We start from the raw sequence: 20,153 nt of genomic DNA on the forward strand, positions 1-20,153 counted from the left end.
CCTGGCCCCCGGCCCGGCACCGCGCGCCCGGCCCGGCTCCCGGCCCGGCACCATGCCCCCGGCCCCACGACCCCGGCCCCGCCCCGGCCCCGGCCCCGCACCGCCCACCCCAGACAAAGAGGCCCCGGCTGAACCCTCCCGATTTTCCTGGACATGCCCGGCTTTTGGGGATTTCCCCCCGGACGGGGATTTGAGCCCCCAAAAGCCGGATATGTCCGGGAAAATCCGGACATATGGTAACCCTAGCAAGACTTGCCTGTCTGCATCTTCCACTCTACTGGCATTGTTATGACCTGTTATGTTGAGGAGTTGGCTTTTGTGTGCTCAGCACTTCAAGTATGTTCTGGAAGGAAGTTTACACTTGGAACATGGAGAGTGACAAGTCTTCCTAATTGAGAACACTTATTTCAAATGGCACATTGTCAAGGCTGATTCCCCACTCTGGCACTTTGAGTGCAGAAGGTGGGGGCCCACAAGGATTCTAAAAATTAATAGTGGCCACTCCAGGCTTGTATTAAACTCCCAAGGTTACAGCTTTTCTCTGACCTTGGATTGGTAGATGCGGCCACCACCCAAGTGCAGAACCCCTTTGAGAGCCCAGGAAGGTGCACTTGGGAATTAGAGAACAGCTACTAAGAGGGATTTTTAGCTATTCACTGGCTGGGTGTCCATAAAAGGGAGCTACCCTTCCCCCTTCATTTATCATACACATGCTTCTGTATTAAGTACTAAGATTTTTTGATTAACTGAAAATATTCATCATTGCAAATAATAAAAGTATCTGACAGAGAAATAAGTTGAGCATGTAGCTTTGTAGTGAAGATTATATCTAAAATACTATCATCTGAAATGTATCTATAAGGTTGGTGTAGCTTTAGTCTCTGAATTCCAATCTATTTGGAAAAGATTACTTAACAGAGAGGGCCATCTCCTGTTCTCCCCGCTTCCCTCCTCTCCAGTCTTTAATACTTTCTGTAATGATTGTACAGCCATGCTGTGTGTTGTGGGCCCCAGGAACCAGACAGCTGGAACATTTCTCTCTGTGATGATGATTGTGTGCAGTAATGTTGTCTGTCCGGTCAGCTTGCCACAGTTACAGCAGATTGAAATAGAAAGCTCTGCTCTGGAAGAATGGACAAGCACAGTGAGATAGGAGACATTGTGAATGTTAAAGCCAGAGTCACTGTAATCTAGGGTAGTGCTGGATAAAGTGGAGGAAATGCTGCTATATGTCCATGAATATGCCCATGTTCTCAGTTATCCTACCTTTATGGGCTAGTGAGCAAGCTGATTTTCCAGGAACCCTCTCTGTGTTTGTAAACAGTTGCCCGTGTCTTGGTAACAAAACCCAGATAACAGGAAGACTGGTCGACAAATATACTACAAGAACACATCTTGCCAGGACCCCACATTAAACCAATATAATTTAGCCAAGATGAGACGCTATACAAAGGCGAATAAAGCTTTTCACTCAGCTATGACCTTTGTTATTTCTATTAAATGATTATTTGGTTAAAATATCTCTAATTGTCACTGCTTCTGTTGCCTTCCATAGTTAAGGCAACAAGTAGAAGTGTATGTAAAATATTTTAAAGGAAATGGTAGATTATTCAGTTCTGCATTTTGTTGTGAAAGATGAGAACTTGTTTTTTTAAAACAAAAAAGGAAACATTTTTGTAGATACATAATTATTTAAAAGCAAAACCTGGCCCATTTCCAAGAGCGGGTGGGCAAAACTCAGCTAGCCAAAAATATGAAAATTAACATTTTTCAAGTTTGTAAAGATAGCCGTTTTGCTGAAGTGATGATAAAGCAAAATTTGATGGGTTGGAAACCATCAGAAATAGAAAACATTGGGAAATCTTGCAAGCCAGATTCTGGTCAAGAGCAAACAGCAGATATCCTTAGTGACAAAAGAAGCCAAAAGTCCGGTCATTCCCTCCCTAAGCATATCTTCCTTTTGGGTAAATGACAACTAAAAAGCACTGGGGATAAACTGATGACAATATCAGCAACATTAAGATAAATGTTCTGCCGATCAAAATATTAAATGAACCGAACATTGATCCCATGATGCCCAGATAAAGTCCTTTAACTTTTGAATCTAGCAGCTCTGTTACTGATTATTTAGGAACAAGAATAATATAGATATATTTGGCTGCTCCCAAAAGTTAGATATAAATGATATTGAATAATTCTCTCTTTAATATTACCTTCCAGACCAGTTTCAATCCTATGTTTGGAATAAGTGGGGAAAAAGTGCCGAGAAGGATAGTTTATGGAGCAATCTGCTTGGTTGTAGATGCCTATTGTCCCTGGTAATAGTGAGCTTCAAAAGTAATATACAATCACACCTTTTGCTCACATTCACAGGTGTGCACTTCCTAATGTAATTTTTTAAGCTGTGTCCTAAACTGTCAGCTTCCCTTTCCTAAGTGAACAAGAGCTAAATTATTAAACATAAGGAGATTTATACATAAACGAGCACAATTTTATTAGACTGGGAGCAAAAAGTACCATAAGAGAAGGCCAGTTTCTTTTTTTGGTTGATTTCTGGTTTCGTAGCTGTCAGTCATCCCTGATTACAGCAAAAAAGTAAAATCCTGCTACTTTCAAATCTAAATCCTGGGAATTGTAAATGACAAAACAAATTGGTTGGCATGTAAGAGAAATATTCCACTGATTCTACCAGGATATTTTGTTTTGGCCTGGTTATTTTGTGAAACTGAAATAACAATTTCTAACATTGTGTTTACATGCAGACGTCAGCCTGTGAGTCCTCCACCCCCTCCAAGGCCTATTTCTCCACCACACACCTATGGTTACATTTCAGGACCCCTTGTCTCAGATATGGATACTGATGCACCAGAAGAGGAAGAGGATGAGGCCGAAATAGAGGTTGCCAAGATGCAGAACAGAAGGCTCCTTTTGCGTGGCCTTGAGCAGACACCTGCCTCAAGTGTCGGGGATTTGGAAAGCTCTGTAACAGGGTCCATGATTAATGGTTGGGGCTCAGCCTCAGAAGAAGACAACATGTCAAGTGGACGGTCCAGTGTTAGCTCTTCTGATGGATCCTTTTTTACTGATGCAGATTTTGCACAGGCTGTTGCTGCAGCAGCAGAATATGCTGGTCTTAAAGTAGCAAGACGTCAAGTGCAGGATGCAGCAGGAGGTGAGGTCATATAAAGGCACAGTGTGCTTGGTTGGGGGTTAAAAGAAGAAAAACTGCCACCGTGCCATGTCTTTTATCCAAAGGTTGTCCCTGAATTTCTTAAATAACTTAACAATGAATCACAGTCTGCTGTTCCAATTTGTACAAATTCAGCATGCTCAGAAAATTGACTTGCATGCCTACATAATTATCTCCTACGCTATGGCTCTTCCAGCAGGTAGTGTATTTTTTGTTGAAGTGAAATGGGAGGCAGTTAACTCTGCTTAAGATCTCCAGATTGCGGGGTGGGGAAGGACTTTAAATGAAACAGTCCAATTCACTATATTACATTTAATTGCTGCTAAACGTTGTTTTACATAAAATCAGTTGTCGGAGATGTGGCTGTAAAACTGAAACCTGTGTGCTAAATCATGGGGAAAAAAAACCTCTAATTAATTTAAAATTCAAATGCAGCTGAAATTATTATTGTTCTCTTAGGTCGTATCTATACAGCTCCACAGTTTGGAATATGGGTATGTGAATAGCAGTGAACACCAAACAGCTGCACTGTAACTTCCCCATGTGGATGCTGCGGGCATGAACTAAAAGGCTCCTAGTTTGCATTAATGTAGTCCTCTTCAAACAGGAGTGTGTAGACATGCCCTTAGAGTTTGGTGAAGGGAGTGGGGGCCAGGTCAGTGATAAGGATAAAGGCTAGTGTGGACAATGGTCTGTCAGAGGGGAAGAAAAAACAAGAATTAAAACAACAACATCCATATTCTTTGACTATTATATATCAGGCATGCTAGTATGCTCTGAACTGAAAATACATGCAGTTACATGAACTCCATTTGGGAGCCATTTGCAAACTTAAAAATGGTTGAACAGTTTTGTCTTTGTTTTTAAATGTTACAGTATAAGGATATAAGGGTATAGTGTGTACCTAGAAATGAAATCAAACATAGAAAGCTCAATCTTAAATTTCTCTCTTGTGCAAAATCACCCCTAGCACATCATATGTATAAGACACAGGAATTATCATACTGCATTAGTCCAGTATCCTGTCTCCTACAGTGGCCAATACCAAATGCTTCAGGAGAAGGCACAAGAAGTCCAGAAGAAGCAGGCAGTTTGGGATAACATGTCCTGAGAGAAATTTCTTACAATTGGTTTATTCCCTGAAGCGTGGTGGTTTAGACCCTTTCAAAAACTCTTGTTCGTTTAGAATTTGCTATTATAACTCTGCTATTATAACTTGTTATCCATATAAACACCCAGTTTCTTTTTTATTCTTGTTAAGCTTTTAGCCTCAATGTCACCTTGTGGCGAGGAGGTTTACAATCTAATTGTAGGTTATATAAAACTGTTATTTCCTCCTACTGGTTTTGAAAATTTGCTACCTTTTAGTTTAATTAAATGCTTTTTTTCCCTATATGATGAGACAGGATGAACAGAAGTTTCCAGTTGGCCCTTTCTCTAAAATGCATTATTTTGTATACTTTTCATGTCCTCCCTGTAAAGTAAATGATCCCAATCTTTTTTGTTCCCTTCATATGAGAGTTTTAGTTTTCACATTCTAGTAGACATGGATAAAGTAGAGTGTTTCACCTTTAACACTTTATTTTCTAGGTTTTATAAGTTTAAGAATACATTTAATCACATTTTAAGATAATTATTTGCCATTTACTATACTAGGAATATCATCAGTCTCTGTTTGGAGCATAATTGAGATGAACTGCCCTTGGCTTGGCATCATAATTTATAACCTATTATTTCAGAAACTTCTCTTAGATTACAAACAAACTACACTTGGCTTTTCCGCTGGTCAACACTCGATATGTAATAAATATTTCATGTTGGAGCACAAGCACTATTGGCTACCAGGATTAATTGAATATGAATAACCAGTGATCTGAGTAGTCTTCGTGCTTACCAAAGGGGTTAGTGTCAGCTGATAAATGGGTCTGCCACAGTTCAAAGAGATCTGTGACTATCTCGCCAACCCTGTATAGCCACTAGAGCTAGAACACTGGGATTCTATTACTGTAGTTTTGTCCTCATCAACTCTACAGACTGCAAGATTCTTTTCTCATTTCTAATTTCCACTCAAACTTTTAGCATTCCTTTGTTCAACATGGCTGTTCATCATGAAGAAAAAGAAGGGGAGGTAGTTTAGTTATTTTGAGTGAAATCTTGGCCCCATTGCAGTCAGTGGTAAAACTCACATTGACTTAAATGAGGCCACAATTTCATCCTTTTGTATAACTATTTGGAATGGATATTTTTACATGCTACTGATATAAAAAAATTAAACTTAGCAACATTCAAAAGAGTATTATAAATTGGGGGTTTTGTTTTGTTTTGTTTTTTGCATTTTCCTGAATACAAACACTAGAGATGTGACACTGCTCATGTACAAACAAAGTATTAGGAAATGCAAATCAGGGTATCACAGGGACTGCTGGTGGGTCACCTCCTGGTTGGTTTGGGGATTAGCTGATTTCAGGTCTGACGCCTCCTTTCCACCTCTTACCACGTGCCCTGCTTTCTCTTCCAGGCCGGTTTGTTTACCTGCCGCGTTCGCAGGTTTGGCTGATCGCAGCTCCCACTGGCCGCAGTTTGCCGCTCCAGGCCAATGGGGGCTGCAGGAAGCGGCGCGGGCCGAGGGATATGTTGGCCGCCGCTTCCCGCAGCCCCCATTGGCCTGGAGTGGCGAACCGCAGCCAGTGGAAACTGCGATTGGCCGAACCTGCGGACGCGGCAGGAAAACAAACCAGCCTGGACCGCCAGGGGCTTTCCCTGAACAAGCGGCGGCCCAGCTTTGAGAAGCACTGAATTAGGCCACAAAATTCCTTCTAAGCCTTATTAACCTCTTCCAGGCTGGTGTGGGGATTTGTCATATTTTGGATCTAGGAACAATTTGGTGTACTTCACAAACAGTACTTTATTCTTAATGAGTCAAGCAGTGCAGTGCGGTATGCATTTGTAACTAGGTCCTTCTCATTGTTCTACCATGCTACATTTGAGTAAACCTGTGCATTTTCCATGCCAGAGGAAATGAAGCCCTTTGAGAAAGTGATGCATTTTGTTGTTGATGGACATTGCAAGCTATTGGGCTGATAAAGCATTCTGTTCCTGCTTGGTCACAGAATTCAGATTCCTGCAGGGAGACCTACTAGAAACAAACCAGTTCCATAAATTCTGGGAAACTAAGTCAGCCTGTATGTTGATTTGAAAATTAATGTCTCTCTTCAATTGTTTTTTAAAAATATGCTGTAAACCATATCACCAATAAGGATATTACAAGATTTAGATTAATGTAATATTATAATTAAATAACTTCAGTTTTAGAATGGCTGCACGTGAGTCTCGTTTTAAAAAGAGAGGGGATATAATATCTTATTTTGGAGAGAAAAATAACAACATTCTGTTGTTCTGTAATTATTTTTTTCAGGCCGTAGACATTTTCATGCATCGCACTGCCCTAGACCCACCAGCCCTGTGTCTACTGACAGCAACATGAGTGCTGTTGTAATACAAAAGGTCCGACCTGCCAAAAAGCAAAAACACCAGCCAGGACATCTGCGCAGAGAAGTCTACACAGATGGTAGGTCCATTGAAACAGGTGAAAGTGTCAATGAACTGCTCTAGATGTATGCTGAGTGTGTAAAGGTTTTCCTCAGAGATAACATTATGTTTTTTAAAAAAATCAGTGATTTGTGTTTGCTATTGCTAAATATGTTGAGCAAATTAATCATTTTAAATTTCCATACTTGGTAGTCTTTATGGATGCCTCCACTGCACCTGTTTTCTCTAGTGTCCTAATAGGCTAATTGCTGCCTTTATTTAAGAGAAAAGGTAGCACATATAGATACAGTAGCTGAAAATAATGTGCGCCTGGGTTTAAAATTTTCATTAAAATAATGGAACAATAACTCCTCCAAAGTGTCAGTTTTTTCGCACAGAAACAATTTAGCATTCAGATGGTAACCAACAAAATAGCTGAATTTTAATCCGAATGCGAGTATTGTTAGTTACTTTGTGCACCAAAAGGCAAAATGTAATCATCTTCTCTCATGCCTTCACACACAATATCGACTCCTGCTGAAAAGGTAATGCTTGTATTCTCTGGGGAGTATAGGAGGATAATGCAAACATTGTGATGTTGTCTAGAGAAAGCCTGTAATGAAAATGCCTCAGGTGGCCCAGCTTTTATTAAACTACCGCCTTCTAGTTTTTATAAACAACTCAAGGGCTTTGTGGAAATTCATGTAAGATAAATTCTTGAAGACTTACCCATCTTGTCACGTTTGCTAAATTTGCTAAAGGAGGAGGGGAACGAAGGAGTGTCAGAGGCATCATTCCCCACCTCCTGGTTCTCAGCAACAACAATCTGATTAGGACTTTCATTACCAGTCAGAAATTTTTCAAAGAGGGGCATCATTTGCCATTATCATATGAAAGCCTAATATTATAGATCCTTATCCAGGGTTACAAGAAGGGGGTTTTGAGCCACTTCTCCCTGTGATTCCTACCACTTGACAGAAAAATTTAATACAAAGCTCACAGCATGATGAGCAGAAGTAATTTTGCAATGAGTGGTTGTCCGTGCTATTATCTGACTTTATTCTGAGTATTTTCTCTCACTAGCATCCATCTGATATTAGACTGCATTAAATACTGGCATGACACAGTGCACCTGGGCCTCTTGGCTTCTGCCCAGGTCCCTTTTGTCAGTGAAACTGAGCTGTCAGAATATTATCTGATTTCAAGAGGTTATTTACAGTGGTTTTGTGCATTTGCTTCTGTGAAAGGGACAACACAGGGTGTAAATCCCAAACCTATACTAGCAATTTTACATTTATGGGACCTCTGTAATGGCATTTTACAAGATTTTATGGACATTTTATCAGCTTTTATTATCTTGAAGAGAATGCTCTTAACTGAAAAATTGGCTAAACATCAAACCTTGATATAATCACATCTACAGTAGCTAGAACATCAGAAAGAAAATCTGGACTGGAGTTTTGTGTGACCATTTCTTTCCCTCTAGCACAGGAATAAATAAGTGAGGGGTCTGTATTTGGTGTATTTCGTAAAAGTAATTATACCAAGTTAGACCATACAGCACTGTGGTTAAAAATTGTAACAGATTTGACAGTTGTGATCAATATTTGTTTTGTATGCTACAGCAGATGCTTATTTCAGCATGTTTTCTAATTAGACATGATTTTCTGGTAACCTATGTGTTATAATTAATTTGCTATACGTTGTGGTTGGTCAGACAGTAGGGAGTTGTTCTATTTTCTGCAATGCTAATAAAACCCAGTTCAGTTGTGTTATATTATTATTTTTTTACCCCCAATCTATTTGCATAGCTATATTTGAAGCCTTACAGAAAATTATAATCACTCATTTTAATAGGCACATATAGAAGCTGGTCCTTTAGAATAAGCTATAAAATAATATCTACTAATTATTTTCCTTAAGTGGAGAACAGTGATATGTGGACATCAAAGAAACAATTGAGCACAGTTGACCTTTCAAGGTACTTCTTAGTTTCTTCTATTGGTTTGGTGTCATACTGTGATTTATTTCTTTTATAAAGCAGTGTTTACTACTAGAGAAGCTTCTAGTTTTTCCCCATAATGAGTGAGCAGTCTAGAGTACAGTGGAAGAAAACTAATGGTCTGAACCTGGACTTTTATCACTGGCTGGAGCTGTTAAATACTAAAAGGGAGAAGAGATTAATTATTTCATCAGTTTCTCTATGTTTTCAATAAAACCTGCATTCACAAGTGACTGCTAAACAACAGCTATTTCTTATGTAGCATAGAAGCATTTCTCACTATTCCCAAATTACTTGACTACATTAGCTCAATAAATATTTGCTAGCAGTTTTATGAAATATCTGTGATATGAAGGATTTACACAGCTGGGTGATAAAAAGTATGGAAGCAAATTCAAGCGTCAACTGATTGGTTGAATTTGCCAAGAATGTTGTCAGCAGCATTATATGCATATGCTGTAAAAATTCTGGTTTTGTTTTCTTTCTTATGGCACTGTTTATGAAGTAGATTATTGTTGTTTCAGAGAGTTTTTATTCGTAATGCAGCAATGAAAGGAGATGTGTTTGCTTTCTATTGCTTATTTTTAAATACAGGATGTTTTTTTTAGTTTACTGTGCATTGTGTAAGATTGCACAAACCCAGGATAATGTAATGACAATATTATATCCTTGGCTGATACTAGTTCAGATCAGTTTCTGCTGAATGTAGAACAGGCTTTCAGCTCTGTTGTTTTGTTCATTGACAGTCATCCAGACTCTGAAATGTTCTCCATATTTGTTGCTAAAAATGTTTTGCTGAGAGAGGAGGGTGAGGAGTAAATGTATGAATATTTAATTGTTCTTTGTCTAGTCTTTCAGAGAGTTAAATACAAGCAAGCACAGTACTAAAACCTACTAACAAATGCATTTCTCCCCTACCCAACCTCCTCTGACCTATTTACATACTTTATTTAAGAAACCAAGTCTAAAACATATTTTCTGCGCCTTACTTGTCATAAATTATACATTTGCAAGCCTCTTTTGAATCGTTGTTTTGATTTGATTTATCACTAATTAGAAGCCCTCAGACTTCTAAGCATTTAGGTAAACAAAGTGAAAATCTTCTGCAGTGAGTTACAGTCTTTGGGATTATCCATACAGATTATGGCATTGACGGTATCAACATATGGTGCCTGATTTTTAAATCCCGCCTCCATTCTTGCTCCCACATTTGATGTAGGCACAAATGGTAGCTAGCTAACTACCAGGTCAATAGCTCAGTGTTATCATTTGCACCCACAATAAATGATGAGATTATTAAAGCAGCATTTCTCACAAGTGGAAAGGTGGCTCTGCCAAATATTGACATGAAAAACAATTGCAAAATGTTTCTGACTCTCCACACTGTAGCCCCATCTGTATTGTTGTGTGTCTCTGCCTTGATGGTACAAAATGTCTAAACTGTGCAACTTCAGAAAGAAAGAAAAATTACAACTAAATGCATTTTTTGCAACTTCTACAAATTACCAAAAATCCTTTTTTCTATAAAATGATGTTATGATTTGAACATCCAGTATCTTGTGACATTCCAGGATAAAGCATCTTTACAGTAGGACACAGCATCTGCTTCTATCCTGAGGCATCTGGGGATACTGACCTTAAAACTGAGACATTTTTGTGAGATGAAAAGCTTTTACTATGTGTAAGTTATAATGATATAAACATGCACAATGGGGGAAAAAAAACTTCTCCTTTATATATTGTCCTAGGGTTTTGTATATGCCTTCACTCAATTATTGTTCATGCATTTTAGAACCTGCATCTGAAAAGAGTTAAGCAGGTGAGGAATTTTACTTACATGAGTAATACCTGGAATTGGGTTGCTCACATGCATAAAATTACTCATGTGCTTCAAACTTTTCAGAAGCAAGGCCTAAGTCTGCAGTTTTGTATCATATTTGTATGCGCAGTTAAGAAAATCTGGCCTGGTATATTTGAGAGAAAACACATATCACAATCTTTAACTGTCAACTGTTTTTTCCTGAGATATGATAGTAGATAACTTAGGCTTTATATGTTTAATTTTTTTAAAGACGATTCCTAATAATATTTCATTCATCGTTACTTATGATTGATCTTTTTTATGTTTATTTTCAGTTTCTCCACTTTACTACAAAACTGGCTTAGTGGATTGATTATTTTCCCAGCAATTGTTTTTCCCGTGATTATTATAGATGCTCTCATTTATATTCTTATTGAAAATTATAATCACCCTTTTCAAAAGGCACATATGGAAGATTTCCCCAGTAGAATATGTTATAAAATGGCATCTGTTAATTGTTTGTCTTAAGTGGGCCACAATACAACACTGATATGCAGACACAAATGAAACAGTTGAGAGCAGCTGACCTTTACCAGGTACCTCTGAATTCCTTTTATTGGTTTGATGTCACTCTGTTATTAATTTTTTTTATTTCTTGCTATGGAGGCCTCCATTTTCTTTTTAATAATGAAACATAACAGTTTGTACTAGAGGAGGTAGATTGAGTTTTGATTTTCTCTGTGATTTGAGCTGTTAAATAAACACCACAGGAGTGTAATAGTGTTGACCTCTGAAAAGTTTCCTTTTTCCTTTATAAAGGATTCTTCTCAGCAAGGAACACTATGTTATAATGAAGATTTTTATAGTTTCCCTGCAGGGTATGACAAAGCTCGCTCTGAAGAAACTATCACATTTTCTGTAGTTATTGTTGTATTAATGCAGTTTTACAAAAGTTTTTCATGAGGATGTGTTTTCTCTTCCATTATCATGCCTTAATTCTTACTAAATAATCATTTTAATCGTTGCCTACTCTAACTTATAACTGGTTAGGTTTTGGGGGAGAAAAGTTTGTTTAAAATTATATTTCACTGACTGATTTCTGAAATTATCAATGATTTTGTGTAGGGAGTGGGGTTGTTTTGAGATTAGACAAAAGATAGCAAAGCTAACAATCTTCAAAGATCTAAGGGTACCAAGGGACTATTTCTGTTGGATTATCAAGACTAGTTCCTTGATTGGTTGGCAAAAACCATTGTAATTGCTTTCCAGGCAAAATTGCACCGTCTCGGACAGTGGCAGATTAGCCACTGGCCCGATGGGGCCTCTGCCCAACTGGGGGGTCCCCAGAAAAAAATCCGCTGCTGCCAGTGGATGCTGAGAGCCCCAACGCCAGTCTATGGTAGCAGCCCCTGATCCCGGCAGCTGCTGTGGGACGGTGGAAGCCCACCCAGCAGCCCCCATTCCCAGCAGAAGCTGCAGTCTGGCAGGGGAAGCCCCCACACTCAACTCACTTTCTGGCAGGAGCGCCAGGCAGGTGGGGCAGGAGATGCCCCAGCGCCCTGACCCTGGTCCCCCGCAGAAGCGCACGGAGTAGCAGGAGAAGCCCCAGCACCCATACTCCCGCTGCAGCCCTGGGACTGGAGGAGCTCTTACTCCCTGCTGTAGCCCCTGGGACCATGGTGGGGGGATAGAGCTTCTCCAGTCTTGCGGTTGCATTGGGGGGGAGCAGAAAGGAGCAAAAGGGGTTGCGGGGCTACAGTGGGGGGGAGAAATGGGGGTACCCTGGGTGGAACAAGGGTGGGCCCCAGGGAAAGGGCAGAAAGGGGTGGGGTTGTGGGGGCAGGGCCGCAGGCAGAAGGGGTGGGGAGGGGACCCCCTCACACTTGCTCTGGCCCAGGGCCCCATGAAACCTTAATCTGCCTCTTGTCTGGGCTACCAAAAAGACTTTTCTATATTTACAATCCCCTCAGAAAGATAAATCAGATTCCCTGCCATAAGATCACCTTTCTTCTTACCCTTTTGTCTAATAAATGGGCTCACTCTCATTAAGTAAAAAGACTTTGATGCAGCCACTTACTAGTATATTCCAGTTTCCAGACGATGTAAGAATTCAGGTTATTTGACAGGGTACTCTTTCAGGCTGAGGGAAAAAGTATCATTTCATAAGACATGTCTAAAAATGGTTGAGAGGTCAGAAGACACAGATGAAGATGTTTACAAGAGCAGCCGATATTCAAATAATTCCAACTACTTTTCAAATCTGATGCCCACAAAATTCCCAGTGTTATGGCAGGGAGAAGAAAAAAGATTGAATTTACAAAGATTCCCCGTTTATACTTGATGCAAATAAGGGGAACAGAGGGAAAGATTTCCCAAAGTGTGAGACTTGCCCCTGGAGGGTGCTTGGAAGATGTATAAATTAAGATGGATGGGTCTTTACCACCAGTGCATGGCGTGGCTGATGGGCATTATTGGTTTTTTTTACCTGAAGTACTCAGTTTTCCAAAGTTAGGAAATATAGCTTGAGCCACCTTTCTACTCCCTTGATTCCAGGCCAGCTGATGACTGAAATGAACCCGAGCATAACTTAAAGCAGGTGAAGGACTGCTGTATGTTAGCCCTGCTGCAGTGATTCCACATGGACCACTATGCCAGCTAAGGTTCAAGTAGAGCTTCGTGCACCATTCCACCCTTTCCCTCAGCTATGGCACACCTCTGCAGTGCTCCTGAGAGGAAATCTTCAGCAGCCCCCATAGGACAGCGTTCTGGTTGCTAATACCAGGAATATATTGCATTATTCCATTTACTTATACTCAGGGCTTAAATTCTCAGAAATTATTCCCAAAGCCTCCCACTCTCTTCAGCTCTGGGCTTCACTGTGGGGTGCCGGAGCTCATGGCTTCTGCCCTCCAGGGCGCGCCAGGGCTCCTGCGGATTTGAAAATATTTACCAGAGCTCTTTCCAGACAGCTCTGGATGAATTTAAGCCCTGCTTATATTCCAGTTTTTACTCATCTTGAACTCATCTCCTTACTTTTATTGTACCAGTTTAGTCAGTTTTCAGTTCAAATGTACATCTGCACAAATATACCTTGAACTATCTGAATGTACAGAGGTGATAGCTGAAAAGTGCAGCTGCTCTGAGATTTTGAAAGCGCTCTCAGATCGTTTCAGAGGAAATAGTGAGAATGAATGCATTTCATGGCAAATTGCTGAAGCAGGGATTTTAAAATGTTCAGTGGTCTTCATTCTATAATAGATGCACTTGGGATGAATGCATTACTGACTCAGGACAATCATTTACACCTCTCACATGCACATTTTCTTCACCTGTTTACTTAATGTATGCCTATGGTTTGTTTCCTGTAGCCTTGTATCTTAGTTACCATATGTGAGCTTTTTAAAATTTTCCTTCACCTTTTATAATACAGTTGTGTGCTATTATAACTGACTGATAGCTTTCCCCTTCTATTTTTAAAAATGTTAAGTATTAATGCGGAACAGAGAAAAGTAGCATATATGCACCTTATAAATAGTTGTTGATGCCCGTGTTTCTATAAATTTGATACTGCAGCACAAGCTAAATGAAAGAGAAAAGTTATAAAACTATTTTCAATGGGCCAGTCTCATTAGTCTTTATGTTAGGTTTTGGGGCTTCAATTGTATGACTGTGCCGAGCATCTTCAATTGCTACCGACTTCTTCAGTACTTTGTTTAGCTGTCAACTATTTTCAAACATCTCTGAAATGTCTTGCAGAAAGCACTTAATGGCTTGAAGAATTTGTGTCATATTTACATAATACATACCTACAAGAAAAAGATCTGATCAAAAATGCAGATGCCACAAAGCTAGGAGGAGTTGGAGGATAGAGCTAAAATTCAGAGGGATCTTGAAAAACTGGAGAACTGGGAAATTCAACAAAGGCAAATGTAAAGTGCACATTTAGGGAAGAAAAACAAAATGCAACAAATAGAAAATTGAGGACAACTGGCTTGGCAGCAGCATTGCTGAGAAGGATCTGGGAGTTGCGGTGGATCACAAACTCAACATGAATCAGCAATGCAATGCTGTTGCAAAAAAAGCAAATGCAATTTTAGGTTGCATTAACAGAGGCATAGGATGCAAGTCATGGGAGGGGATAGTACTGCTTTACTCGGCACTGCTTAGGCCTCAGCTGCAGTACCGTGTCCAATTTTGGGTTACCAGTGTATAGAAAGGATGTAGAGAAACTGGAAAGGATCAAGAGGAGAGTGACAAAGATGATCAAAGGGATGGAATGCAAGCCATATGAGCAAAGGCTGAAGGAACTGCTGAGTATGCTTAGTTTGGAAAAGAGCAGATGGTGGGGGGGCATGATAGTGGTCTTCAAATACTCGAAAGGATGCCATAAAAAAGATGGAGAAAAGTTGTTCTCTCTTGCCACAGAGAGCAGAACAAAAACTACATCATAATAGATTTAGATTAAATCTCAGGAAAAACTTCAGAAAAATAAGAACAGTAGGACAATGGAACAGACTGCCTAGGGCACTCATGGAATCTCCTTCACAGGAGGTTTTCAAAAGGAGGTTGGACATCCACCTGTCGTGGATGGTTTAGAAACAACAAACCCTGCATCTTGGCATGGGGTTAGACTAGATGACCATTGTGGTGCCTTCTAACCCTATGGTTCTATAATGCAACCTACTCAAATAGTACAGAAAGCCATTTTTAATGCAAAACCTGTTTTACATACCCATGTCTTTCAGGTTAGCATCATTTTCCTTGTATGAATTAATTGTATATAGGCTGTGTGTAGCCTGTTGGATGGTTTAGGTTAAGAAATAAGTAGAAATTAGGTTTGGGGCCTAAGTTAGCCTAATTGTCCAGGAGTATGGAAAATTGAAGTTGCTAATATAAGAAAGTCTGAGATAAGTTGGAGTCAGTAAAGTGGGAAAATTAAAGTTAATGAAGACATGACCCAAGGTTATGATGCTGTTATATTTTGATTATAACTGGTTTGAGCAAGATTTTTAATGAGTGTTTTTGAAGATTGTGAATGTTTGATTAAAATACTATCTATATTGATAGTCTGGGAAGGACATTAGTGCAGATGTTTATTTAAATAAAATATAATGTAAAGAACGAATAAGGAAGGGGTGGAAATATAATTATGGTAAGGTGCAGTTTAATGTTAATTAGTATTATAATAGATTAGAAAAGGAGTAGCCTTGGTAAATTGCAGAAGAGTTCTAATTAACATCAGAAGGGTATGGTTAGGTTCCACGATTATAAGGCTGTACTTCATTCTATTGTTCGTGGACTGATCATCCTTTAATACACTATTTCATCTTTGAGTGTAAGTATAATTGTAGTGTAAGAGATAATTGTATGCCTATTTGCTAAACTAATCATTTTTCTTTTGAATAAAGTTTAATTGTGTCATTCAAAGTATCATCTATCAGTCCTCTACTAAATAAATTTTCTGTAACCGACCTAGAGTCTTGAACCTAAAAACTAAGTTGGTTTGTTTGCACCCTTATATTTATATTGATATTAATTGGGAACATTTCAACATAAGGAGGTTGCAAAAGGTTACATATGGCGTGCCCACAAAGCCTGGGACTGAATATATTTCCTTTACTAGATATTGGGTGAGCCATCCTATAATTCTGAAAAATAACAGAACGATTAGTACTTATCGATTACTCTTTGGGTGTAGCCATCAGCAATATTTCTCTTATAATAGCCGTATCGCTCCTGAAGAACTGAGTACATTTCAGGTCCTGAACAACTATAGCAAAAGCCTGCTCTTCTCTTGGATGGACCTCAACAAGGAAGATAAATATCCACAAGGAGCAGGGCCGGCTCTGGCTTTTTTGCCACCCCAAGCAAAAAACAAAAACAAAAAACCTGCGGTGCAGCCGGAGTGGCAAAGCAGGAAAAAAAAAAAAGCCAGGGTGCAGGGGGACTCCCTGCGCTGCAGATGTGCTCCGGCTAGCAGGGGGAGGGGGAGGGAGCGGGGGGAGAAAGAGAGAAGGGGTGTGGCCAGGGCTTCAGCGGGGTGATCGCTACGCGGCCCCGACAGTTGCGCCGCCTGCCAGGAGGGCTCTGTGCCGCTCCGGTCGGCGGGGAGGGAAGGACACGGGCTGCCCTGCCGGGCTTGCTACAGACCTGGCACCGGCTGGGGCAGACAGAGCGCGCAGCCCGCTTCCAGCAGGGCGCTCCCCTCCTCCACGCCATCGCCCCCTATAGGGCGGCCAGATTGGCGGAGGGAAAAAAAAAAAAAGGCAGCCATGCCGACCTAGGATTGGGCGGAATACCGCCCTGTAGAATCTGCTGCCCCAAGCACGAGCTTGCTCAGCTGGTGCCTGGAGCTGGCCATGACAAGGAGCATATCCAAACTTTTAAAAATTGGGTGATGACAATCAGGCTCCTAAACCCACGATTGGGAACCAAAATAAAAGTGGACTGATTTTCAGAGGTGGCAAGCACTTCTAGCTCCCACTAAAATCAGTAGGATTTGTGGAAGCTCGGAATGTTTAGGGGGACGTGGTGTGCATGGACTTCGGACTCGATTATTAAATAGCAACTACTGAACATTTTGGCCTGTGTCGTTTTCATAAATCTAATGACATTACCAATATTCATTACAATAATTCAACATGGAACTCCCTCAGAAGCTATAAGGTCTCTTTTAGAAGTCAATAATTTAGCAAATTTAGTCTCTTTTTCTGAGAGATGTCTGCTATTACATCACATTCACAGTTATTGTTTCCACAGAAAATGTAGTTCAGCCCCTTGGAATGTAAGTATTATTTTATACTAGCATACAGTCAAGAGCAGTGATTGTAATACTTTGCTATGCATGAAATATATATGAGAGCAATAGTATTGTTAATCTGAAAGTGAGTTTGTGAATGAGGATTTCAATGTGTTGGTAGGATAGGGTATCACAATGATAGCAGGGTTAATGTTGGAGATGGGGACTCTGATGTGTGAGTGTTGCCTTTATTTACTATTTTGCTTTGCTCACAATAGTCTGATTTTTTTTCAACTTTCACATGCTCTCTATTGCTGCCTTCCATTTTGCAGATTTTCCCTTATTCAAAATGGCCACCCATTACTTTTAATAGGGCTGAAATAAGGCAAATTGGCAACTATGTTAACAGTGTCTACATGTGAAAGCGAGGCTGCCCCTGGCACTTTTCTACACAAACATTTCGTTTGCAGCACGCTGGAGTGTGAATTATCTTGCTGTATAGTAACTGTTCACATGGACCCTGCTGATGTGTATTAACAACTTATTAATGCGCTTTGATTGGTCTCATTTCAAAGAGGACTCAATTAAAGTTCATTAACAAACTGTTGATGCACATCAGCAGGGTCTATGTGAATTGTTACTCCATGACAAGCTATTGCAAAGTAGACTCACACCCCAGCATGCCACGAACTAATTGTTTGTGTAGACAAGCCCCTACTAAAAGTGGCCACCAGCACTCATTGTTTTCCATGGGATTGAAGCCAAGCTACCATCAAGAAAAATGGCTGCAGTTCTATGGTTAGGGAGCCTTATAGAAAAGTGTGAGGAGACAGGAGAAGATAAGAAGCAGAAGAGAGACTGAGAAGGGGTAGAACTTAGAAGGAGATGTGGAGATAGGCGGAAGGAAACTGGAAGGGGGAGCTGTATGGAGATGTGGGAGCAAGGCGGACTCAGAGTGATGCTGAGGATTGTGGAGCAGGAGGATGCAGAGGGGGAGTTGGAGAAGACTGAAGGGAAGACAGGGATATGGGGCTGCACTGAAAACTGAGAAGGAGAGAAGTATGGTGTCCAAGAGGGAGGCTGACGAGTTCAGGGACTACGAGGATGAAGAGAAATGGGGGCACAGCGGACAGTGATAAAGAAGCCAAAGGAGAGGAATGAGAATGAGCTCTCTCACCCCAGGGGCAGGAAAGAATAGGTGAAGCCCCTCTCTGAGCAGCCAGTTGGGAAGCCTGCATTTTTGCTACATTTAGTGTTGAATTTAGAACTGGAAATTATCACAGGGTGGCCGCTTCCTCCTACAGACTCAAAAAGCAGAAGGCAAAATTTTAACATAATAAATGTGTTGTTTTTTTAAATAATGATTTCTAAGTTCATCTTGTGATTGGAGGGGGAAAGGCTAACTCTTGATGGTTTAATGCTTAGGTTGGCTGTACACTTGAGTAGCCTTAATTCTAAGTTAATGATTTTCTTTTGAGAGGAAATTGACATAAAAATATAGTGAGTTACCACAGTGGAAGTAAAATATTATTCCTTAATTTTGTTAATGCCTGATGTCATTTATTTTATTTTTTTTACTTTGTAGACCTGCCACCCCCTCCAGTGCCACCTCCTGCTATTAAATCTCCTACCGCCCAGTCCAAGTCACAGCTGGAGGTGCGGCCTGTCATGTTGCCAAAACTCGCCTCTATAGAACCGAGAACAGACAGGTCCACGGAAAGAAAAGGAGCAAGCTACAAAGGGAGGGAAGGGGCAGATGGCAGACAGCATTCTGATGTGCGGACAAATTCGGGAGAGCGCAGAGAATTGCAGGAACAGCAAAATGATGGGAAACTGCGAGGAAACAAAGCACCAAAGCGAGAAGGCACACCAGCAAAAACTCATCTTCTCCAAGGTGATTTTGGCATGCATTGAGTTTAATTAAATATATACCGTAGCTAAGCAGGAGGATCTGGTCCACAGATCTCCCAATCAAATTCACAGCAGGCTTGAGAAGTTAGGCCTGGTCTACACTATATAGGTGCTGGAACTGGGGGTGCTCCCACACCCCCTGACTTGAAGTGGTTTCCATCATATACAGGGTTTACAGTTTGGTTTAATGGCTTTCAACATCCCCACTATACAAATTGTTCTAGCACCCATGCTACGCTACGGGGTTAGGTTGACGTAACTTGCCTTGCATCTAACTATCTGTGGAAGTGTCTTCATTTAAATGTGGCTCCTGCTGACATAAATGCCTCCCTTTGCCAATGTTGTAATACCACTTCCCTGCCTGGCATAGAGTCATGGCTGACATAATTAGGTTTATGCAGTATCAGTGTAGACATTCTGTTGCTTATGTTGACTGTTACTGGCTATCAGGAGCCGTCCTAGAATGCCCCACACTGACAGTACGATCAGTACAAGTGCTCCTGGTGAGGATGTGCATTGGAGACACAAGAAGCTACACGTGCATACACAAGGAATTTAGTAAGTATGGTGGCTGAATATAGATGCAAAAAACCCTTCACTTTTCTTGGTGATTACTGGGGTTAATGTTGGAGGGTGGAAGGCCCTGGTTACTGGGCCACCATCTCTCCGTCTGGAGTGGGGAACCAGGTGCTTCCAAAATGTACATGAAAAAGTCAGTAAAGCAAAAACAAAACAAAACACACATACCTCCCCCAAAAAACCCAACCTTTCCCCTCTCTCTCCCCCCAAATAATGACTTTTGTAAAACTTGGGAAACTTTTGATAAAAATAAATAAAACTGAAAATGAAAGGCCTTAAATTATACTGCATTACAAAATGAAAACAGATTGCATTGCTGTGCATCAAGTAGGCAATATTGTGAACTCAATCTTGTGAAAATAATACATGCCTTTCACTAGGTAATGCATACCTTACATATTGC

The 20,153-nt window shown here is 40.5% G+C and overlaps 1 protein-coding gene across 4 annotated transcripts in view; it reads left to right on the forward strand.

Moving 5' to 3' along the window:
- ROBO1 (roundabout guidance receptor 1) overlaps positions 1–20,153 on the forward strand; it is a 1,057,321-nt gene that overhangs the window by 1,032,565 nt on the left and 4,603 nt on the right. For all 4 annotated transcript variants that reach the window (XM_034792356.1, XM_034792366.1, XM_034792373.1 and 1 more), the window contains 3 exons: positions 2,763–3,172; positions 6,606–6,758; positions 18,846–19,154. In XM_034792356.1, the coding sequence (XP_034648247.1) occupies positions 2,763–3,172; positions 6,606–6,758; positions 18,846–19,154 (872 nt within the window). The remainder of the gene's footprint in view (positions 1–2,762; positions 3,173–6,605; positions 6,759–18,845; positions 19,155–20,153) is intronic.

Source organism: Trachemys scripta, chromosome 1 (assembly GCF_013100865.1).
Source record: "Trachemys scripta elegans isolate TJP31775 chromosome 1, CAS_Tse_1.0, whole genome shotgun sequence".
NCBI classification, from domain to species: domain Eukaryota; kingdom Metazoa; phylum Chordata; order Testudines; family Emydidae; genus Trachemys; species Trachemys scripta.